General features: G+C 34.9%; 2 protein-coding genes across 2 annotated transcripts in view; both read right to left on the reverse strand.

Annotated features, from left to right (window-relative positions):
- The window catches only part of LOC117980325 (putative uncharacterized protein C5orf17), a 241,524-nt gene that overhangs the window by 12,272 nt on the left and 203,103 nt on the right, over nt 1-26,149 (reverse strand). The gene's annotated exons all lie outside the window — the stretch shown is intronic.
- On the reverse strand, nt 10,479-12,228 carry LOC100990438 (AKT-interacting protein-like). Its single transcript, XM_034960243.3, has one exon. It carries the CDS (start codon nt 12,058-12,060, stop codon nt 11,215-11,217), a length of 846 nt encoding a protein of 281 aa, XP_034816134.1. The 5' UTR covers nt 12,061-12,228; the 3' UTR covers nt 10,479-11,214.

Consider the following 26,149-nt stretch of genomic DNA (forward strand, 5'->3'; position numbering starts at 1 on the left):
TTGTTTTAAGTTTTCTATGTTGAATGGGGCCAATTCTGCTAAAATAAAGTTCCCCAGGAAATTCTTCACTTCATTTTTTATAATGAAGTATATTTCTCTAGATTTCTACAAATAATTATTTTATACTTTTATTATTCTGTTTTTTCCCCTTGTGGAATGTTTACATCAACCTTGTAAACCCAGTACAAACATAGTTTATTAACTGATTGGACTGAAAAGTTTAGCTCCTCCAATGCTGATACAGTTAACCCTCTTTGTGTGACATTGACATCATTGACATTCTCAATGGTTATTTTATACAAAATGAAATAAAATTCAGGCTACATCTAAAATGCAAGATGTGGACAGTAATCAAAAGAGTGTGTAGAAGAACGCTGACAAATGTCCAAATCTTAGGGTTAAAGTAAAAGGGATTTAATATAACTATTATGACTATAATACAAACAAAGTCAAATATGGACAATATGGATGAAAGGAGCATAACTTCCAAGAGTACTGGACCAATAAAAAAATAAATTGGTATTTACTATGCAATGGGGAAAGCGAGAAATCACTCTACAGCTCTTGAGGCTTCAGTATGCTCAGAGCCGGGACTGGGAAGCAAAGAGACCTCTGCAGTTAGCTAACGTTGCTGGGTCTGTAGATTTTAAGTATGTACTCCATTCTGTAAAAGTAAAATTCTTACAGAAACCTGTTCTGGCAAGCTCTCAGAGCCCACTGCCTCAAAAAAAAAAATCACTGATGCATCAGTGAATGTATTATTTTTCCTTCAAAATGAAGTTGCCTGTTGCCCTATTTTTGTTATTGTTGTTGTTCATCTGGGGTCTTTTTTTTCTTTTCTTTTCTTTTTTAGAGGAAAGGTTGCTGCATTTCTAAAGTAGATGAAATACATATAAACAACACAGTTCTGTTTGGAAGTCACCTCCTGTGTAAAATTAAATATCAGAAATGTCTACTTTAAGAAACACCTATTTTCAAACTTGGTGATTGCAATCAATTTACAATCTAAAAAACATGTTCTAAAGGCGGGAGAAAACCTCAAAGATAGACCAATAGCTCATTTATAATTTTACATAAAAATTGTTTTTATGAAGGCAAAGAACATGCAGCAGTTGCTATAGAATGAGATGTGGAATGAGGCATTAGACTAATAGTAATATTTGTAAAACAATTAAGGGAAAACATCCATGGGAAAATGAGAAGAAAGAAAAAAATGTTTAAAAATAGGCATTAATGGTACAGCAGTAGCAAGTATATTTGCTTCTAATTTACTGCTCAGATTTAAGTAAAATGATGATCAAGTAAATAGTCTATTAAAAACAAAAACACCAAACTAATTTCTGTAGCAGACCTTTGTATATATGACCAGAGAGGAGCGACTTATACACTACTCTAATGCCTTTATAGACTAAAATATTTGAAACCTTGAAAAGCGTAAAAAGGATCCCCTGAATTAGGGGAAGAATCAAGGTTCAAATTTAAGTGTGCAATAATATGATTAATTCCTTTGTGAGAGATTGTAATCTCTGTGGATAAGAATGTTCTTTGAAAAAAATATATCATCTAGAATTTCAGAATATCAGGATGTCATTTTCATAGCAAAGTTTTAATTGGTGTATGTCAAAACAGTTATCCCACAAACTGCTGTTGTCTGAGATTAATTTGAGAATTCATGATAAAGTTTCTAGTCAGTTATTGCCATTCCAGTAACCAGATCTTGATGTCTCTTGATCCTTATGTGTGGGTAGAATTTCTTTGTTAACACACTTGATAGCCACTGCATTTCATATTCCAAACTCCCTTTTCCTTTGAATAATCAATACCATATAGAATCAAATTATATCTTGTCCTCTTTTGCCTCTGAATCAGTATTGTTTAAAGACTGCATATTTTGTCACCATAAATTTCCACCTCATCTCCACTATCATGTTAATCCGTGGGACTAGAACTTTTGTTCTGTTAGCATGTGCTGCTCATTGTCCCCATTTGGTATGTATCAAGTTGCCTCCTTTTTTTATTCATAAGATTTGAAGATCCTTTCGATGGAAGGTTACAACACAATGACACTTTAGATAAAAGAAAGGCAGAGGCCGAGCACGGGCACGGTGGCTCATGCCTGTCATCCCAAAACTTTGGGAGACTGAGGCAGTAGATCATCTGAGGTCAGGAGCTCGGGACCAGCCTGGCCAACACGGTGAAACCCTGTCTCTACTAAAAGTACAAAAATTAGCTAGACATGGTGGCGGGCGCCTGTAATCTCAGCTAGTCAGGAGGCTGAGGCAGAGAATCGCTTGAACTCAGGAGGCAGTGGTTGCAGTGTGCTGAGATTGCACCATTGCACTCCAGCCTCAGTGACAGACACTGTCTCAAAAAAAAAAGGCAGAATATTTTGTTATTTACAACCTCAAAGAAAAAAGCTACCTGGCAGGGCCACACAGAGGTGCCCTCCATGAAGCATAAGAGCAAACTGAAGCCATAAGGGAATGTTTATGTATAGCAAATAGGGTAAGCACAGCTAGGTTTCCTGGGATCCTTGTGGATTGGCTAATTTGAAGAAACTTGGCAGGCCTTGGACACACAGTTGTCCTTAGTTGTCTGGTACCTGGTCTCAGCTCAATTAGGGCTGATACATAGTAAAAATTTTGTTTTAATTAGTGTGGCTTTATAACATATTTTGAAATATACTGTGATGTATATAACACAAATATATTGTGATGCCTCCACCTTTGCTCTTCTTTTGCAAAATTTATTCTATTGTTTGTGTCAATCTGTGGTTTCATATACATTTTAGAGTTGCTTTTCCTATTTCTATAGAAAATGCCATTGGAATTTTATTAGGTATTACATTGAATCTGTATATTGTTTTGATAATATGGACATTTAAACAATATTAAGACTTCCAATCCATGAATATGGGATGTCTTTCCATTTAGTTGTGTCTTATCTAACATTTTCATCCATGTTTTGTAGGTTTCAATGTACAAATCTTTCACCTTCTTCATTAAGTTTGAATTCATAAATATGGCACAAATGTGCAGGCAACTAAAACATCAATAGATGAGTGTAACTGTGCCAAACGGAAAAGCTTCTGCACAGCAAAGGATAAACAGAATGAAAAGGCAAACTACAGATTGGGAGGAAATATTTGCAAACCATATACCTTATAAAGGGTTAGTTTCCAAAATACATAATGAACTCCTACAACTTGATAGCAAAAACAAACAAACAAGACATAACAAAACAAGATAAACCAAAAACCCTAATAATACAATTTAAAAATGGGCCAAAGAGTTGAATAGATATTTCTCTAAAGAAGACATATGAGTGGCCAAGAAGTATATAAGAAGATGTTAACATTACTAGTCATCAGGGAAATGCATCAAAACCACAATTAGATGTCACTTCACATTTGTTAGGATAGCTATTATCAAAAATGAGAAATACAAGTATTGGCCAGCATGTGGAGAAACTAGAACTCTCATGCACTGTTGGTGGGAATACAAAATGATGAGCCACTATAAAAAACATTGTGGAGGTTGCTCAAAAAATTGAAAATAGAACTATTATATGATCCAGCAATCCCACTTGTGGGTATATATCTGAAAAATAGCATGAGAATCTTGAAGCGATATTAACACTTCTGTATTCATTGTGGTACTATTCACAAGAGATAAGATGTGGAAACAACCCAAATGTCTATTAAAAATGGATTAGCACATAAAGACAATATGGTATATACATGCAACGGAATATAGCTAGCCATACAAAAAAGGAAATTTGTCAATATGTGACAACATAAATGAAGCTGGAGGAGATTATGCTAAGTGAAATAATCCAGTCAGAGAAGGACAAATACTCCATGATTTTACTTGGAGAAAACATTGAAAATAGTCAAAATCTTAGAATCAAAGGGTGAAATGGTGGCCGCCAGAGGCTGGGTGGAGAAAAAAATGGGGAGTTGTTAATCAATGAACATAAAGTTTCAGTTACCAAGATGATTCAGCTCTAGTGATCTACTTTATAACACTGTACCTGTAGTTGACAATGATGTATTGTACACTAAAATTTGTTAAGAGGGTGGAGCTCGTACTGTGTGTTTAGCACAATAAAATAAAAATTTTAAAAAGATGATGTGTTACTTAGGCTTTTCTAAAATAAAAAAAAATAACAACAAAGTCAAAACCTAAAGCATTCTAAGAATTTATTTTGAGTAGGAAAAAAATCAATGCAGAGAATTGGATGCTTTTTTCTCCCTTGTAAAGTTGGGTTTGTATATGTCAAAGAGATTGTTAACTAGCCTCAGAGATCTAAAAATTCAAGAATGTGAGAAAGCCACCTGCAATGGCACTAGTTGCTTGAATTCTCAAAGCGGGTGATTCACAGGAACTCACTTGGATGCTGCTGCCAACGTCATGTCTGCCAAATGCCTGTGCATCTTGCTGCAGCTGTACTGGAATTCTTGTTTTCTTCTGACTTTTAAATCTCTCTTTATTGAATCCCATTGGCTGAATCCAAGCTAGACATCTGCTTGAAAGTGATTCCAAGAGATGGAATTCTTCGACTCTCCACTGTGATGCAAGAAATGGTTTAGTGGAGCATGGAAGAAGCTCAGCGGAAAACAGATAATCCAGGAAAGAAGGGTTAATAATTGTGTTTGGAAAAAAGTAATTTTAAGCATGTTTACGGAAGGAGTGTTTCATAAATACATTGTAGTCAGTTCAGAATCAGTCTAAAACTATACTGACTTGCAATTCTCTCTTCCAAGATAGGAACTATCATTAAAAACTTCTTTATTTCTATCCTAGACCTGAGTATACTTCCAGTCACCTGGTGTTAAATGTGGAAACTACTCTTCTTTCCTATCCGTTTTCTACTTCTTTTATTCAATTAGAAACCAAGTGACACATCTATGAAAGCATGTGCACACACACTCACAAACAGACACATAGATGTGAACATGCATTTTTGCATCGCAGTGTGTTTACATTTATTCTATCTACCTATTTATAGCTGCTTTTCCAAAGCAAGAACTCAACTACCTAGAATATTGCAATACATGGAAACTCCAGCTTTTTGCCATTTAGATAACCTTTAAAAAAGTCAGAATTAATTTATTTCAATAATTTTCCGTTTCTTGCAAAAGCACATTTAACTTTTCCATCTGAACCTCAAGTCCTTTCATCTATAACCCAGTCCCACTCCACTTAGACAAATTTTTCTTCTATTATTTCCCAGAGTGGAGTATCTGCTAAAATAAGGTCTCTCTTTTTGCATTTTTTCACATGTAATGTATGGTTCATGTGTGCTGTTTCACATACCTGGAATATGTTTCCTCTCTTTTCAGTGTGTGAAAATAACTTCTACATTTTGAAGACAAGGCAACAGGTTTTACTTATCTCTCATTTTCACCATTTTTTTAACTACAGAATATGCAAAACCACCTTACATCATAATAAATAATATTCTCTGTAAATTTTAGCATGTTAGTTTAAGCAGCCATAAGATTATAGATATTGAGTTTAAGGGCCACCTGTACATCATTTTACCCTCCATGATATCTTTTATTCTTATAAATTTTCAAAGATATTAAAACATATTTACTATATTGAAAGTCAGAAATTCTGAAGGAAAACAAAATATGTGTGTTTTTATCTTTGATAATTCACAAAGTGTGTCAGAAATTTTAAGCACGTGTGTGATCAGTTAGGTCATATTTTTTAAGATATTGCAAAACACTGGAAATGGGAATAGAGATTACTTATTAACAGCCTGTACTGCATTTTACTTTGTAGATATTTTTTCTTGACATTCAACAGAAGATTTCTCTAAGGAAAAAAGTAGCCAGATATCATGTTTCTAACTCAGAAGATTATCAGGTAGTTAATACTGGAAACACAGACAGTAAAATTTAAATTTGAAAAGCATAATACAAATTATTTAAGAAGTGAGATGTAGATCATTATTGATTAAGATAAACTAATCATTGAAAAAATGCTAAGCAAGTTAAAGTTTTGAAGTCAGTGACTGGAAAAGATCCCAATTTTGATGGAAAGCAAGGATCTGTTAAATGAGGTCAGAGAATATAAAATCCTGACTAATAAATAAAAGTTATCAGAATCACCAATAGGTATTTAAAGAGATCATTTAATTTGGGAGTTTATTTTTTAGGGTATAATTTTAAAAGTTTCCACGAAAATATAATTTACCACATCTTTTAAAGGGTCATCTAGAGATAATGTTATACATGTAAATGAAATGGTGAATTTGCCTTAGTGAGTAAGGACAACATTTAAAAAATACTAAGTCTATAGAGAATTCTGTGTTACAATTGTATCCCTTTGTATTACACCTTAATTTTGAGAACTTGTAGAAGGGAACTCATGTTTTTAAAATATACATAGAAAATATAGAATAAGAGAGCATATATTCAACCTATACTTTTTTTTTTTTTTTTTGAGATGAAGTCTCACTTTGTCACCCAGGCTGGAGTGCAGCAGCACAACTTCGGCTCATTGCAACCTCCACCTCCCAGGTTCAAGCAGTTCTCCTGCCTCAGTCTCCCAAGTAACTAGGATTACAGGTGCATGCCACCACACCCGCTAATTTTTGTATTTTTAATAGAGATGGGGTTTTGCCATGTTGGCCAGGTTGGTCTTGAACTCCTGACCTCAAGTGATCCACCCGCCTCTGCCTCCCAAAAGTGCTGGGATTACAGGCGCAAGCCACCACACCTGGCCTCAACCTATACTTTTTAACAATAAATATTTATATATATCTTAAGACTGAGGTAGAGATTGTGAAGTTGGGATACAAGGAAAAAGAGTTCAAAAATATGTCTTTAGAAAATATTTTAAAACATTTGTGAGAAATTGATAATAATATAATATTCAAATACCATTAAATATAACAAGGACACAAATATACTTTCCCATACGATGTATTTGTGTTTATGTCTAGCTAGTTACAAAGATGACTTCTGCATTTCTTAACATCCCCAAGCTTTCAGGTTTGGAAACTTAAAACAGCATCTAGGTAACTAGGTTATCTATTTGAAGCTGCCAATATCTTCTATAATTTTATGAAATGATTTTGGTAAAGATCCTATTTTAAGATATGTGTTACTATGTTTACATAGATTTTCTTAACAGTAGTGATGACAGAGTATCAACTTGGTCGGTTGCAGAATCTAATAAGTGTTTTATGTATCTATCAATTGGATATATAGATTACTCCCTTTAACAAATCTAATTATATAATAGCAAATCTACCTTATCCTGTATGTGTGTGTGTGTATATATATATATATATATATATGTTTCTTCCTTTCATATACACATATACATGTGTGTATCTTTTAAGAGAAAGGGAGAGAGAGAGAGAGAGAAAAGTAGGTGTAAAATATTAAAATATAAAATCATTTTCTTAAAAACCGAAGTTAATAAAATAAGGAAAATTTGAAATTTGAATGGAGCTATGGAGTTTTTGGACAGTTATTCAACATTCTCACATAACTTCTATGTGCTAAGCAACTTCTGATCAAATTTAAATCAATTACTAAACAGTGCACTTTCTTTATAATTGAATTATATTTATTTCTCTAAGGCAATAATTTATTTTTCTCCTGAATTGATCATTATTTGTGTTGTAATCTAGCATTTCTGTGTGTTTGTGTTATGAGGGAGAGAATAATGTTTGTGGATATACTGAAAAGATGTTTGGTGGAGATATTTTTTCATTAATTATGTTATAGTTTGCTTTTCTTTGTGTTTATTTGCGTGTTTGATCTTCCTTTTGAAAATGCAGATTGATTACTTAAATAGGTATTGGAACAAAATGTAGAGTTAATTTCTCTTTGAAATGTATAAGGCTGGGTGTGGTAGCTCAAGCCTGCAATCCCAACACTTCGAAAGGTGGCCAAGGCAGGAGAATTGCTTGAGCCCAGGTGTTTGAAAACTAGCCTGGGCAACAGAGTGAGAACCATCTCTACAAAATAAATAAATAAAAGTTAGCAGAGTATGATGATGTGGTGATGTATGTCTGTGGTCTCAGCTATTTGGGAGGCTGAGGCAGCATAATCACTTGAGCCCAAAAGGTTGAGGTTGCAGTGAGCTGTGTTCATGCCACTGCACTTCAGTCTGGGTAACAGAGAGAGACCCTGTTTCAAAAACAAGAAATGTATAGTAACAACAAATCAAATTACCTACTAACATATTTACAAATATTTGTGGATAAAAAAATTCATAGCTATATCTAGACCCACTTTTCTAATTCTTTCATATTCACTTCCACCTTCGTTTAAGCAAAGTGTCCAACCAAACAGGTGCCCAACATTTTAGTTATCTAATTCAAAAAGTATAGCATAATAAATAGTCCAAATTAAAATATAACTAAGCTTACAATAGATTTGTTTTGAAAAAAAGATATTTAAAATAATTTTCTGAATTAGTTAACCACTAAATTGCTTGAAAATTATTAATATTAAATACTGTCAGAATTCAAGGCAAAAAAGGAAGCTATTACTAGTGGCTTCAAAAGAAACTGCTGTATACAAGTCATTGAAAAAAGCTTAGAGGGCATACATTGTATAACTATCCTATAAGAAGTTATATAAGAAAACCTAATCTATTATCAACATATATATATGTAATCATGAATACTAGCTTTGTGGAAAGATAGAAAATCAGACATCAAACAGTTGTCTCAATTATCTCAAAACTTTTAAATGGAACTTGTCCTTAAATTCAGTCAAAATATTTTGCTGATGATAACTGTCAAATATAATGAAAATATAGAAAAATGTATCATAATATTTTCATAGAAAGTCTGTTTTAATCCACTTGATATAATGTATATTTTATCAACTTGTATGTTAACATAGAAATACAAGCATTTTCTCAAAATTTGTCTAAACACAATTAAACAAACGCTAAGTAAAACTGCTGTTTAAAGCCAGAGGAAGCACAGGTTCAAATATTACTGATATGATAATTTTAGTTTAAAATGTTGCATTCATTTATCTTTGTAAGACTATGGGATTAGTAGACTTGGCTTATTATTTGTTATAATTGTATCACCATACATTTTATATGACTTGACAAAATGCTAAGGTGAGATCCCCTATGCTAGCTACCATATTTTGGTACCATTAGAAAAGTCTACTATGACAAATTTTAGCCAACTGTATGTATCAGAGGGATACCATGCTTTATATATAATTTAAACCTTAATAATAAAATTTTAAAATTAGTCTACAATCCAGGATTTATATTGAACAATGGCAGAATAAAATAGTTATTATATATTTCATATATATAAATGTTTTGAATTAAAACATTTCTCTTGAAAGCAAAATCAATGAAGTAATGTACATGAACAATGAAATATTTGCTTTACACTATATTTCCATTAATGTTTATGACTATAGATTCGATTATATTCTGTAGACTTCTTTAAAGCAACAACTAACAAACACATATTGACCAAATGTCTTCAAATTTTATTCAAAATCATTCAGAGTATACTTTCTACAATTGGCTATAGTAAGTTAAAACTGAAGGTAAAGCTTTAGGTTACCACATAGCTTCAAGTACAGATATTTGATAAATAAAATGTTAGATTGTGAAGGAAAATAAAGGTTTATAACAAATAGCTTTTAAGTTAAAGTTATGTGTCAGATTCAATGCTAGGTATTGGGTTACAAAATGTTATAAATAATATATGCATCCAATGCTTACTTGTCTGGATGGGGAAATCAAAATTTAGTTTTAGTAAGTTTTATTTCAAGATGCCCCTGATGATAGCTAAAATGTATATGTTAATTATGAGTTGGATATGGGAAAATCTCAAGAACAAATTCTACTCAGAAAGCACTGATTTATAAGTCATATTACACAGATGATTTTTGAAGATGTGAAAGTGGATGAGATTATGGTGGAGAATACAGCAGAGTACAGAAGAGAGTTTAGAACCAAAACCTAAGGAATATCATTACATAGGGGATGCTGATGAAAGTATCTTCAGAATTAGAGTATCTGGTAAGTGACTTGTCATTGAAAATCTGTGTAAACTTAAATTTAGGAGAAGATTGTGGGGCAGAAGTGAGACTGCGGTGGAATAAGAAGAAAGTGTAGGTGATGAGTTTTTTTTTTTTGAATTATCTATACATATCTTTATTAATCACTATTGTTCCAGCAGTTTTCAAGTCAAATTAATAATCTTATTAGGGAGAAAATTCAATTGTAAATTGAATCAGTATAAACAAAGTTACTAGGTAACTTCATATTGCTCTGAGAGAAATATGGAACTTACACTGTTCAATTAGAATAGTGTTCTGCAAAAATACTTACAAAACCTCTCAAGATACTGCTACTGTAATTTTATATGAAGATAAGTGTATTTTTCAATAAAGCATTTATAAATTAGCCTTTGTTTGGTTATATTGAGAAAAGGGTAGTTTCCTGCATAAATGGCAAAGAACAATCATTTATTGGTTTATTTTGTCTCTACGAAACACATTAGTCATTTATCATTTAAATACCGGACTTCATTAGAAACCGTTGTAACACTTTTTCTCCCTCCTGCCATAAAAATACAGTAAGTAATTTGCTTAAAAAAACAACACAACACTAGGAACAAGTGTTCTGGTTTCTTCTCACTCAACTAAAGACATTTCTCAGTGATTTCAGTTTGTAAATCAGTAAGACAGTGCGGGCTACAAATCATTGCAGGCTGAAGACTGAGATTCAAATGATCTTCCACTTAAAAGTGCTGAGCTATGGACCTGCTCTCTCTATACCTCTCCATTTCCTAACATACATACAACTGAAACCACTGATTTATAAACTATTAAGCAGTGCTGAATTCTGTCTGCTCTATTAGTTTAAATGAATGCAACTTACCTTTAGCATTATATTCAGAAAAATACTTAAGCCTCAAGGTCCCCAATAACTCGGAGTACTGAACTAGATAACCACCCTAAGACACTTCTGACCGAAGTAATGCATTACTTAGAGACAGGTTTCCAAACCCTGCTGTTAGAACCTATGCATACATGGAAAACACTGGCAGTCAGTCATTGTTCACACAGTTTTACTCTTAAGGCAGTCCTCTGCCATTGGTCAGCTTGAACTAGGCCAGAGTCCAGCAGGAAAGTGCATGGTGCACCAGATTCACCATCTCTTAAGTCGCCACTGTTTTCGCTTCTTTACTGAAAGGCTATACTGAGCCAGGCTTTACCCATGACAGGCCAGCAACATGAACACTTTTATTGTGTTGTTCTTCAGGCTTCTTTTTCTGAGTCAGAATCTTTTCTCCAGCTTCATCATGTACAGAAGGATTCCATGGAGAAAAGCTAATTGCATAGAGGTCTTCTATTTTAGGTTGGTCAAACAAACGAGCAGTGCACAGCTTAACACTGTCAACAACTTTACTTTTAAAAAGCTGAATATCTTTTTCATACAGTACTGCAGCCTCTGGGTTCAGGGGGCTTGCTGTATCAATCTTGTAGAAAACTCTCCTTGCATACATTAATACCTGCCAAATATGATTATGGTTCCTCCTCCATTTTGCAAATGCTCTCTTCACGTCCAGCTCACCTGAGGTGGGATCAACTAGCGGGTGAAAGACAGGAATATCGAACACCAAGCGTGGACAGTCACCATCTGGATAGTTATCAGGGATGTAAACCGTAAACTTAAATACGCCATCTTGGTAAAGTCCATGCTGTATGAATATTACTCCAAACCACATTAATGCAGAGCGATAAGATGGCTGCACATAGACGCCTGGTAGCTTCTGCTTCACAACCAAGGTAAATTCTGCAAGAAGAGAGTATTCCAGGTAGAAGGGTCCATAGGACGCATGCGTGCCATTTGTTGACTGTGCTGCTGGGGCAGGAGATGTAGGCTTAGTTATGGGCAAAGCATTTTTGGGAATAGAAGGCAGTTGTTTCTTTGGTGCAGTTCGTGGAGGACTGGTTTTCACGTCCCCTGTTAATGTCTTCTCTTCAACTTCAGATCGTTTGCGTACAGAGCTTGTAGACATGCTCCAGAAAGGGTTCATAACGTGTACTCCACACAAAGAAATTCAGTGGTGTATCATCCAAATCTTCTGTCTTCGGCATTCACTTTACCCCAGTGCCTTCAATGCAGAGCTCCTGGCTGCCAAGCGCCGTCGCGGCCCGACAGCATCTCCGGCCACAGCGCCAGCCCTGCCCCTGCTTGATCCCCGCCCCGCCCCACCCTGCCCTGCCCTCGGCAGCGGGCTCCGCCCCCTCGAGTTTTGTACATCTTTTAAGGATATTTGTTTGTGGGGGATGGGGAAGAGGGAAGATAGGTACAGTGGTTTGCATACAGCTGAGTAGTACATCTGATTTGTGGAGGATCCCTCTTCTCTAATATTAAAGAAACTTGAGTATATTTAATATTGGTGGGAAGGGACATTGTATTAGTCCCTTGTTCTCGCATTGCTATAAAGAAATACCTGAGACCTGGTAGTTTATAAAGAAAAGAGCTTTAATTGGCTCATGCTTCTGTAGACTGTACAGGAAGTATAGCAGCTTCTGCTTCTGGGGAAGCCTCAGGAAGCTTCCAGTCATAGCGGCAGGCAAAGAAGGAATGAGGCATCTCACATGATGGGAGCAGGAGCAAGACAGAGAGGTGAGATACACTTTTAAACAACCAGATCTCATGAGAACTCACTATCACAACCACAGTACCAAGGAAGATGGTGCTAAAGCATTCCTGAGAAACTGCCCGCATAATCCAATCTCCTCCCACCAGGCCCCACTTCCAACATTGAGAATAACAACTGCGATGTGGATGAGGACACAGATCCAAACCATATCAGACATATTTTAAAGAAGTGATGGGGAAGTATTAAAAACAAAAGTATCATTCAGCAGAGCAAGGTGGGAGGATCTTTGCCTATGTCTTTATTACCAAGGAACCATCTTAGCATATTGAATCCTGTATGTGTTCAAGCTATTTTATTTTCACTTTGTCTTCTCTATTTACATAGAGAGAACACGAGCAAAGCTTCTGGTCTAAGGATTATGTCAACTGTAGAAAATATTTAAAAGTTTGGGCCGGGCAAGTTGGCTTACGCCTGTAATCCCAGCACTTTGGGAGGCTGAGGCGGGCGGATCACGAGGTCAGAAGATCGAGACCATCCTGGCTAACACGGTGAAACCCCTTCTCTACTAAAAATACAAAAAATTAGCCGGGCGTGGTGGCGGGTGTCTGTAGTCCCAGCTACTCAGGAGGCTGAGACAGGAGAATGGAGCGAACTGGGGAGGCGGAGCTTGCAGTGAGCCAAGATCACGTCACTGCACTCCAGCCTGGGTGACAGAGCGAGACTCCGCCTCAAAAAAAGATAAATAAATAAAATAAAATTAAAAATAAATAAATAAAAAGTGTGCAGAATAAATTGAAACTATTTAAGAAACATGATTTATGTCATAAAAAGAAATGATCATTTTATTGTGAATATACATTAAAACAAAATACATGTTAAAGTAAGTTTATTTCAGTTATGTTATTAAAAGTAATATATAAACAATATTTCAAAAAACTTTTTCATACTCTGTGATCCACTTCTCTTCTTCCAAGTGACTTTTCTCATAGTGTCATATTCTATTTGTATTTAAAAGGAAAATTAATCCATATGGTTTCGCATTCTTTATACTTATCTCTTCGCAATGTTTTGCATGAACTATTTTCTATCTCAAAATGTTCTAAACCTTTTAAAAGCCTTTTATTCTATGTTGCAGAGAGCTATTATATCCACAATTTAAGTCAAGGCTGAAAGGACTCAAATTTATTTGCAAATGAAAATCTCATAGGGTTAGAATGAATTAAAAACACTTCCTGTTAAAGTATATGTGAATATGTGTGAAAATTGTTATACCAAAAACAATTTTGGCATTTTAACTTATTCTGACCTTTTTCTTCCAATATTTAGGGTGATATGATTGTTAACCAGAAATATGCATATTTATTTGAAAATACAGATAATTTTTCTCCCTTCAGTCCAAATATGGGTGTTTCTGATTGATAATAATTGGGATTCTATTTTGACAATGTATTTCACTGCTCAAAATAAAATAGCATTCATTAATAGGCCCAAGATAACCTCACCATGTTTTTCTTTTTCCTGGATTTATGAATGCAACATATCACACAACTTTCTATCACTTTTATATACTCTTCAGAAAGGTTCTCCTTCACAAACTCTGTACCACTGACTGCCTCCATCACTAGTTTATTACTTATGATAAGCAATGTTAAATTATGAAATACATACCTTATACTTTTTTTCCCAAATATGTTATAAGATGATTCATTATAGATACTGTTTTCTGCTTTTCTTGTGTTTCACAGACTGCTAAAGACTATGATATGTGCTTAGAATTTGTACAATAAGCACATGACTCATTTCCTATTATTCCACTTGTAGCTAATTATTGAGCTTTGTATCCAAGCTTTGCTTACCCATGATCTGTTATTTATTAATGCCTCTCCTCTGAGAAAAAGTCTTAATTTTCCTGAGACACAATAGGCACCTGAGTGAAAGGAGAGTTGATCCAAAAATACTGTGTTTGCCCAAAGAATATGAAGATTTATGGTAAAATATTCCAGTTTCTTTCAAAGAACAAAGGCCAGATATTAGGAGAAGGTATAAATATTTTCACATCATTGCTTTGTGTCACTCTTTTACTTTCTGCTCCATCCCCAATAATTCATAATGTGATTAAATGGCAAGTTGCAATTAGACACACACAAAAACACACAGCAGTGAAAGAAAATTTCTTAGCATTTCTGTGGCATCATGAGTTCAAAGTATCACCAGTAGCATTGGCAATGGCTTGAATAGAAATGGTACATAAGTATTTTGATACATACATCAGCTCTGTTGATATCAGTGAACAGCTAATTATAGCCGTATGTCAAGGAAGCACAAATATCAGTCAGCTCTTATCAGTGTTATTTCCTTGAAAAAGCAAGCAGATCAACTACTACCACTTTTGGGGGAAAAAGATTAGTACTCTCCCTATTAAACATTAAAAAATATCAATGTGGATTCCATAATTTATCTGCAGCAATACTGGTTTCAGCACCATAGCTGCTGTATGGGTAACTGTGGTGACTGAAAATGTCACCAGATAATAGTACAGATGGATGGAGGAAAGTAGACATGCCATAAAGTATCTATAATGAACAATTTTCAGAGCAAACGGTAATATCCTCTATTTCAAAATGATTTGAAAGAGGCCAAAACTTTTGAAGAGTAAGTGAGCACAGAACTTCAAAATGCTTGCGACACTTATAACGGTCTATTTTTATTTTCAAGCTGTTGAGGGCTGAGAAATATAGAATCGTTTTAGTTCTGTTCAGGAGGCATTAAATGGAAAGCTACAATTTACTAGGCACTATTCTGGGTGTGAGAGACATAGAGATTAGGTGGACATATTTCTTGCTTCTCCAATGGGGAAGACAGATGCTTAAAGAGATTGTTTTTATATAATGTTACATACATTATAACAGATAAATACAAATTATTTTAGTCTTTGTCAAAGTGATTCTTCAAATACTTGAGCTTTTAAGGATGAGTAAAAAAAAAGGCCAAAAAGTTTACCTAATCAAAAAGGGAAAATGAGAAGAGCTAACACTTATTCAGTGATTTATTGTGATTCATATTCTTCTAAGCACTTTACATGGATCATTCATTAATCCTGAAAACAACTCTGTGGGATGCTTCTATTGTCATATCAATTTTACAGATGGGGAAATCAAGGCTCAGAATAGTCAAATAACTTACATAACTTCATAAAGCTAATGACATAGAGGATGGATTAAGAACCCAGGCAATTTGACCCCAGGGCAACACAGTGTTTTGCTAAACAGATCATGGAGAACTGTATAAAACCATTTTCCACTTACTCTAATTATTTCAGTGAGCCATTAAAAAAATTTAAGTAGGCATAAAACAGTAAGGTATTTGCTAAAGGTCTGAAAATCTTCTACTGCAGAATTTTGAGATGATTTAGAACTAGAGGCTGGGAGACCATTTAGAGATAATTGCATGTGAATTCTGCCAGGGTTCGGCTTATGACAGATGTAGAAGTGAGTGGAAAGGGGGGATGGATTTGAGATACAGAAATTAGAATTTCCATGAATCGATACTTGATCGGGTGCATAAAGTAAGTAAGAGATGAAGGATGGTTGTGTAGATGACATTAAATTTAACTGAGAGGAAATGCAAGCATAATGGGTTTGGAGTGTGAATTGAAAAATGGGATAGATGTTTTGGGATAAATGAGAGTGAAATGTCTGTTAAGCATTTATAGATATGCATGCAACAAAGTTCAATGTATGAGTCTGAAGAAGAGAAAAAAGTTTGCAAGTTATATTTCAAATTCCTTTAGTTCAATTTAACAAATGTTATTGAGCAATTAATATAATTCAGTTTTGATACCAGAAAATATTTTCTTCTCTCAAGGATCTAAACATTTATGAATGGTTATCACTATATAGGTGGGACATAAATTACATTACTCTACAAGTACATTAGATTGAAAGGAGAAACGAACCAAAAGCAGAGTAAAGGGGACAAATGAGGTCAATTAAGATGGCAAAAAAGTTAGAAGGAATATTGACAAAATATAATATTATGAATGAAATGGAAATAGAATTTAAAGAGGGGTGAGTTTAACGGTGACGTGCACTGCACAATGATCATATGCAGCAATTCTTTTTAATATTTCTATCTTGGTTATTCCTGTTTCAAAATATTTATTGGCAATCTGACAATGACTCTATTCATCCAACAACGCACACTAAATAGGCCCAGAAAATACCATTATTCTTTCAGCTCCTCCAGCTAGTTATGTTGGTATTCTGCTGCTTACAATGAAAAGACACCAGACAGATCCAGGAAGCAAGACCAAATCCTGGCTTTGTGGAAAGACTATGACTTTAAAATACAGCCTTTGCCAAAATCACATCAAGAAATGTAAATCATATCTCAATTATTACTTAATTCCTTAGGTCAATAGAAATTAGGAAAAGTACATATATGGCAATCTTTTGCATAGAAGTATAATTTAGTGAGTAAAATGGTTTCTAATTACAATTATATTTATACTAACATTTTTAATAAGAGAGAATAAAGACTTCAGGTTATCACAGGATATATGAACAGACACAAGATACATATTTTTTGTGCATTTCACACGTGGAATTACCAGGCATTTATAGAATTGAAACCTAAAAAATAGGAAGAAGATAATATAAAGTGAACAAAATTCAAATACCAAGACATATATAGTCTATACTTATGCCAGCTGTAATTTCTTACTGAGAAAGACTTCAACACCATGTTGTTTGGCATTTGTTAAATGAGGAAAAATGCATAAAGTATAGCTGAACTTTTCCTAAGAGGGTAAAATTATAGATATTTTTGGCACATAGCATCTCACTTAAACAAAAGAAAAGGGGGTGAACTATGTTTTATTAGATGTATTATAAGCAACCCAAGAAAACCTGGTTCCTTATGTTCAGTCATGCATCTTTCTTTAGGACATATATTTAATTTTGGTTGATAACTTTATCAAAAGCAAGAAATAAATACAAGCAAAAGTTTTTGTTTGTTTGTTTTTAATCCAGAAAACACATCCGCTTCATGGTCTTATTTATATGTGGAATCTAAAAAGTTGAACTCATAGAAGTATAGAATAGAATGGTAGTTACCAAAGTTGGGGGACAGGGATGGGCTTGTGAGATATTGATCAAATAAAACAAAATTTCAGTTAGATAGAAAAAATAAGTTAAAGAGATCTATTTAACAATACGGCGACTATAGTTAATAACAATGAATTGAACTCGTAAATTACCAAGAGAGCAGATTTGAAGTGTTCTCATCACAAATAAATGATACATATGTGAGGTAATGCATATGTTAATTAGCTCAATTTAGCCATTCCACAATGTACAAATTCTTACAAACATGTTGTACATGATAAATATACACAATTTTCATCAATTAAATGAAAGGAAAAAATCTGCAATTTTTTACTCTCTGAAATGAGGATATAAAATGTTACTCTTAAATATATTTATTAGACTGAACATGGTGGCTCACACCTGTAATCCCAGCACTTTGGGAGGCCAAGGCAGGTGAATCACAAGGTCAGCAGTTTGAGACCAGCCTGGCCACTATGGTGAAACCCTGTCTCTACTAAAAATACAAGAATTAGCCAGGCATGGTGGTGGGTGCCTGTAGTTCCAGCTACTCAGAATGTTGAGGCAGGAGAACAGCTTACACCCAGGAGGCGGAGGTTGCAGTGGGCCAAGATCATGCCACTGCACTCCAGCCTGGGTGATAGAGCGAGACTCTGTCTCAAAAAATATATATATATACATACATGTAGCATAGCGCTGTGAATTTTATATTTTAATAGATTTAAAATAAAATATTTTGAAAAAAGGTAAACAAATTTGCCTTTTGCTTTTTGCTTTTCTTGTTGCTTGTAACTGTAGAAAAAATTATTCTGGCAAAGTATGATTGTTATAGGAAGAAGTTATAACTATGTATCTACTTTCCAGTTAGTGTATCTACTTTTCTTTATCACTTTAGTGATGCTTCATTGAGATTCAGGTAATAGCTGTGTTCAACTAATGTGTCATTTGTCCTTAGGTTCAGATGAGTAGGTTTTTCACAAAATGACTCCAGAAAACATCCAACAATTACTTAAAAATGACACCTAGATAAAATTTTAAAATATTATGAATAGAGAGATAATGACAAGCAGAAATTTGGATAACACTATAAAATAACCTTATTAAGAATTTATATTTTTACCTGTGTATTTATCTCCATGTCTACTAATCCATGTATCACTTAAACGTCCTCACTGAATTCAAGACAGTTTATACCTTAAATGCATGCATTTATTAGAACCCTGTCACAAACCTGAGATGGGCATGATTGCTTAGACACTCTTCAAATGATTTTCACGTCATCATTTTAACCTTAAGTGACATAGCTCAGTCAATCTGAAAACCGACTGTCAAATTGTTAATGACTAACAAATATACAACATGAAATATGCAACATCATCCAGCCCTCATTAGACAAAGGGAATTGGCAAGAGAAAACTGGAGTGACAGCATTCTACAATCTCTCAAGTGAGGATCTAAGTTCATTGTGAGTCATGGGGGACAGATGACACAAGCATAAATACACAGATTTTGAGTGGCTTAGCTCAAAGACAAGGCAGATTTCTTCAGTGGTTAGTCCTACTTTGTACATCCACCTTTGGGGCATCTTGGATGCAGAGGTAAGAACTGCATGTAGAGATGAAGGGCACGGGTGGGTTCCCTATCATGAGGACCTTCAAGGGGGCCACCTCTAATCTTGAAGAACACTAATGTGGTTGTAACAACATCTGCAACCTCATTTCTGCTCACACGAGGGTCGCAATTCTCAGAGAATCAAAATATCTTTCACAAGAATATAAGCTTGATATTATAGCTGTCTTATTCATTGCTGTCTCCTGTTCTAGGTACAATTTTTACTACATAGAAGGTGTTTATTAAATATTAATTGAATGAATGAACCAAGATTTTGGGGAAATATATAGAAATGGCTCACACCCCTGTCACCTTGGAAAGATTGATTTTTTTCCATGTTGATTTTCCAGGACAAACTGATGCCCCCACAAAACACTGATTCTTCTGTGTAACGTAAGTCCAAAAAGACTGCCATCTCAGACCCACTGACTGCTCCAGATTAATTTAGCAATCTTAGTAGGCTGACCAGTATGAGTGTACTGATTTATTAAAAACTGGCCAGATGAAGATGTACACAGACAAGCTTCAACAAGATGATTAGGTAAGTCATCCAAAGCTACCTTCAGACATCCTGAACAAAGCAGACAATTATAACTCAGAAGACTCTCACTGTTTTAAATTACTTGGAGATTTCAGGAAAAAATAAAAGAAGGAAAAAAAGACCTGTCAAACTGACTAGTTCATAAACTCCAACCAAGTAGTATACAGTGGCTAGTCCATACATGCTGCCCAGTTAGACATTTAGATATTACAGATATTACCTCCCATGCTCTTACTGGCTACAGCTGACCAGTTCCAACACATACATATTGAATTTCCATTGCTTTCTAACAACAGTCACAACAATTCAGTGGCATACAATAAAACTGTTTATTATTCAGGCATCTGAATATAGAAATGGCTCACACCCCTGTCACCTTGGAAAGATTGATTTTTTTCCATGTTGGTTTTCCAGGACAAACTGATGCCCCCACAAAACACTGATTCTTCTGTGTAACGTAAGTCCAAAAAGACTGCCATCTCAGACCCACTGACTGCTCCAGATTAATTTAGCAATCTTGAAATCTATTTTGTTTGATATAAGTATAGCCATTCCTGCTCTATTTTGGTTTCCATTGGGATGGCATGTCTTTTTTTTTTATCCTTTTATTTACAGTCTACGTGTCTTTATAGGTGAGGTATGTTACTTGTAGGCAACAGATCAATGGGTCTTGTTTTTTCATTCATTCAGCCATACTATTGGAGAGTTTGGAATGTAAATAATAACATTTACATTCAATGTTATTATTGATAAGTAAAGACTTACTCCTGCCATTTTAACAATATGTTTTCTGGCTGTTTTGTGGTCTTCTCTTCCTTGCTATTCTTTTTGTCTTCCTTTTTATAGAGGTGATTTTGTCTGGTGATATGACTAGTTTCTTGCTTTTTATTTTTTGTGTTTCTGTTATGTGTTTTTGGATTGAGTTTACCATGATGGTGGCAAATACTGTCTTATAACCCATTATTTTAATTTGACAACAACTTAAATACTATTTGCATAAACAATCAAGTAAAAAAATGAATAAAGACTCTCTGTCTTAATTTTGTCCCCCTAATTTTTAAATTTTGTTGTTTCTCTTTATGTCTTATTGTACTGTTTACGCATTAAACAGCTGTTGTAGTTATTATTTTTGGTTGGTTCATCATTTAGACTTTCTACTTAAGAGAAGAGTAGATTACACACCACAATTACAGTGTTATAATATTCTGTGTTTTTCTGTGTACTTACTAAAACCAGTGAGTTTCGTACTTTCAGATTATTTCTTCTTGCTCATTAATGCCCTTTTCTTTCTGATTGAAGAACTCTCTTTAGCATTTCTTCCAGGACATTTCTGGTGTTGATGAAATCGCTCAGGTTATTATCTGGAAAAGTCTTTATTTCTCCTTCATGTTTGAAAGATATTTTCACAGGATATACTATTCTAGAGTAAAAGTTTTTCCTTCAGAGCGTTAAATATGTTATGACACTCTATTCTAACCTATAGGATTTCACTGAAAAGTCTGTGACCACACATATTGGAGCTCCATTGCATTTTATTTGTTTCTTTTCTCTTACTGCTTTTAGAATTCTTTCTTTATCCTTAACCTTTGGGAGTTTGATTATTAAATGCCTGAAGAAGTATTATTTGGATTAAACCTGCTTGCTGTTATAACATTCTTGTACTTGGATATTGATATCTTTCTCTAGGTTCAGAAAGTTCTAGTTATTATCCCTTCAAGAGAACTTTCTACCCTTATCTATTTTTGTGCATCTTCTTTAAGGCCAATAACTATTAGATCTGCCCTTTTGAGGTTATTTTTTTAGATCCTGTAGATGTGCTTCATTGTTTTTTATTCTTTTGTGTCTTCTGTTTTTTTTCAAACAGCCTGTCTTCAGGCTCACTAATTCTTTCTTCTGCTTCATCAATTTTGCTATTAAAAGACTTTGACACATTCTTGAGTAGGCCAATTGCAGTTTTCAGCTCTAGAATTTCTGCTTGATTCTTTTTACTTATTGCAATCTTTTTGGTAAATTTAACTTTTAGAATTCTCAATTTCTTCTCTGTGTTATTTTGAATTTTTTTGAGTTTCCTAAGCACAACTATTTTGAATTGTTTATTTGAAAATGCCACATATCTCTGTCCCTCCAGTATTGATTCCTGATGCTTATTTACTTCATTAGGTGAGTTAATGTTTTCCTGGATAGACTTGATACTTGATATTTATTTGTGTCCAGGCTTTGAAAAGTCAGGTATTTATTGTAGTCTTCTTAGTCTGGGCTTGTTTTTACCTGTTTTACATGAAAGGCTATTTAGATATTTGAAATGACTTGGGTGTCGTGATCTCAGCTTTATCTACTTCAGGGGCACCCCAAGCCCAGCAACGTTGTGGTTTTTGAAGACTTGTAAAGGTAACTTCTTGTTGGTCTTGTACAAGCCTGGAAGAATTATCTAGCCTGCTGTAACCACTTCCTGGCCACTGCCTACATTTGTTGAAGTCCCTGAGTCTCCACAGTCAGCAGATGGAAAAGAAAGGCAAGGCTAGCCAGAACCGTTTCCTTCTCTTCAGAGTGGTGAGTTCCCCAGGCATCGGTTGGGTCCAGAGGTCCTGTTTGGGATTCATGGACTAGATTAAAATATGTTAGAACCCCATGTTCTACCTGATGTAGTCCTTCCCACTTTTCCTTCCACTTTCTAAAGTCAAACGAGCCTCCCTCCATGGCCACGGCCACCACGGGCCCACAAGGAGTATTGTCAGACTACCGCTGATGTTCCTTTAAGGCCTAAGATCTATTTAGTCAGCTTGTGATGAATGCTACCTGGCCTGAGACTCACTCTTCAGGGCAGTGAGCTAAAGTCTTGCCCAGGGCAGGTCCAGAAATGCCATTCAAGAGCCAAGTCCTGGAATCAGGGACCCTAATAACTTGCTTGATGCTCTGCTTTCTCTGCCTTCCTGTGGCTGAGCTGGTACCTAAGGTGCGAGATCAATTCCTCTTTACTTTTTCCTCCACTTTTCTCAAGTAGAAGAAGTCCTGCCCCATATCCACCACAGCTCTAATGGTCTGCATCTCATTTGAAGCCAGGAAGTTTCAGAGGCTCTCCCAAAGCCTTCAACATAGTAACTTGGTTTTACTGCTGGTTATTCAAGGCCAAGGGGCTCTTTGGTTAGCAGGTTATGAATGCTTCCAGGACTGGGTTCTTCTTTTCCCTTCTGAGCCAGCGTACTTCTAGGAATGCCATTCTACAGCTAGTGCCTGGAAAGGGGGTCACACGACTCTGACTGGTGCCCTATCCTGCTGTTGCTGGGCTGGTATCCAAGATGCAAGACAAAGTCTTCCCTACTCTTGCCACTCCCCCATTCTTCCTTCTTATCTCTTCAAACCTAGAGAAGAGTTCTCTTTTGGAACCATGAGCTGTGGATCCTGGGTTTAGGAGATGGGTGCTGCCAGCATTCACTTGCCTACCATGGCTGGTGTCTCAATAGGTCATGTGCCCCACCATTCCACTGTCTCAGGTCCAGTTAAGCACTAGGCCTTACCTAAGATTTGCCTTCCTTTTGTCCTAGATATTCTTTCAAATTTATTTAGGGCTCCATAGCACTTTTGTCCACAGTGGTAAGGCTTGCAGGAACTCAAGTTCAGACTACTGGGATCGGTGAGTCCCCTCTGGGTAGGCCTTGTTATATGTTCCCCATGGGTGGGCATCAGTTGAGTTTGGTCTGGTTTTGTTTTCTGTTATAATAAAGCAGCACTGAATTCACTACCTCAAAATTGCTGCTCTCACCCTCTCATCAGCACACAGAAAATCTATCCACAGCATGCCACCACTGCTGCCAGGGGATAGGGTGGTGATGGTGTCAGTGCTCCAAGACTCTTTACCTCTTCAGTGCCTCAGATACGAAGTTAAAACCAGGTACTATGAGTGTTCACCTGATTTTTGGTTCATATAAAGGTGCTTTGATTTTGTAGATAGTTGCTAAATTGATGTCCTTGCAGGAGGGTTGATCAGTGGAGGCTTCTATTCCACCATCTTGCTCTGTGTCTCCTACCATATCTGTTTATTTTTATACATTAATAACCAATTTATATATAGTAATGTATTCCTCATATTTTTAGGCACATATTTATTTAATTATTCTTAAAATTTTTAAAGTATGTTATTTATTTATTTTTTTGAGATAGAGTTTCACTCTTGTCGCCCAGGCAGGAGCACAATGTGCCATGGCACAATCTCACCTCACTGCAACCTCCACCTCCCGGATTCAAGTGATTCTCCTGCTCAGCCTCCCGAGTAGTTGGGATTACAGGCATGCGCCATCACAACCAGCTAATTTTGTATTTTTAGTAGAGACAGGGTTTCTCCATGTTGGTCAGGTTGGTCTCGAACTCCCAAACTCAGGTGATCCGCCCACCTTGGCCTCCCAAAGTGCTGGGATTACAGGTGTGAGCCACCATGGCTGACCTGTTATGTTAAATATTGTTACATGTGTCTAGTCCTTAAGAGGCATAGAAGGTTCACAGAATAATTTATGTTTTCAAGCCTGCCAGAGGAAATAAATTATAACAGAACTGGCTTAGAGTGTCCAAGTTTTGCATTTAGTCACAGTCAGTCATATGTGTCTCTATCACGACCTCCTAATGTGAATTTTAACTGTTTTCAATGAAGTGAATCAATAAGCTCATTAATAATCTATATCTGTTAAATATTAAGGTATGCTTGATCAGAGAAGAGCACTTTAGGCCAAGTAAAGTTAATTTGTTTAACTGTAATAACAAATTGAATTATGAGCTCACTATTCATGTTCTTCCAGAAATGAATGAGAGTCGTTATTATGAATTAACTTCTTAATAAGGATAATTGACATTTAAAGGGAAACAGGAAACATTGTAATCATGATATGTCATTAGAAAGCCCCTCTACAGATGGCGCAATGAGCTGTTTTCACTTCTACTCTCTGCCAACCTGTTTTTTTTTTTTTTTTTTGTATTAAGTATTAGGCAGCATGGACTAAGTCAATACAAATATCACTCTACCTCAAAGCCCACTTTTATAGTTAAGCCAATTTTTCCCTCCAATTCACTGTTTGCATAAACTACATCAGGAGCTGAATAATCAGTTATTTATTATTTATTTACTGTATTTATTTTCTTGAAAAAGTTTGTACATGATACGAAAAGCACTACTTTTTTGTTGTATTATTCATTCACTTCTCACAAAAATTTGAATCACTAAAATTGAGAGGACATTACACCACCACCATTGGCTTCATATGGCTTAGAATGAACAGTGCTTTATGTTAACAAGAAAATAATGGCACTAAGAATTGAAGTGAATTAATACTTTTGCTATCCTGGTATAACCTAAAAAGATTGCAAAATCAAGGTGTGTTTCTAGAAACATAATGAACTTAGTAGTGGTTATAATAACAATAATAATAAATTGAAGAAATTGCCATGTCAGAGTAGGAGGTCATAACAATAGCTTCTAGACAAGTTAGGCCCAATAATAGGAGATTACAAATGTAATGATCTTATTTTAATTTACATTAGTATTTTTGTAAAATTAATCTTAGTAGCCAAAAAGCATAATATTTATTAATATAATGATTTCAAGTAATTTTAAATCACTGAAAAAATAAAAGCTCACTGTGGATAAATGTAGTTTGCAAATCAGTGTTCAACCTAAGTGACATAAAAAAATTTGACAATGTATCCATTATGTTTAATAAGTTAAAATAAGTAAAATTTGATAAACTGAATGGATGCTTATATGACATTATAAATGTAAATACATAATCTTCTCTGTCCAAATAACTTTTAAACACAAAAAAAAAACTAGTGCAAACTGCTATGGCAATGAGATAAGAAAGGTATTATTCAAAGTTTTTATTTGAATTAGAATTTAAAATTTAAACAAAGTTTAAATATCAAAAATATATATAGATAGAAGTATTTCAGGTTTTAGAAAAATTATAAAGATTCAACGCTGTGATAAATCATGACAAATATAGGAAATAGTCAGTAACTTGGTATGGATTGGGCACAGCAACTATATTTAGAAAAAAGAAAAATTCTAGATATAATTCTGGATATTAATATTGGAAGCCCCAAGATTAATAATAAATTTCAGAATTAAAAACAGCAAAAGACAAAGAAGTTGGCTGAGCTAATAAAATGACATTATCTACTTTTAAACAAATTATCTCCACCAAAGAATACACTATTTGTAAATTAATATCAAAAGTGTAAAATGTCAGAATTCTACAGTTTTATGCATCTAAGC

Source organism: Pan paniscus, chromosome 4, assembly GCF_029289425.2.
Source record: "Pan paniscus chromosome 4, NHGRI_mPanPan1-v2.0_pri, whole genome shotgun sequence".
Classification (NCBI taxonomy): Eukaryota; Metazoa; Chordata; class Mammalia; order Primates; family Hominidae; genus Pan; species Pan paniscus.

What these genes read in the sequence shown, in the direction of transcription:
- LOC100990438 (XM_034960243.3), bottom strand. Translation starts at nt 12,060, where the DNA reads ATGAACCCTTTCTGGAGCATGTCTACAAGCTCTGTACGCAAACGATCT.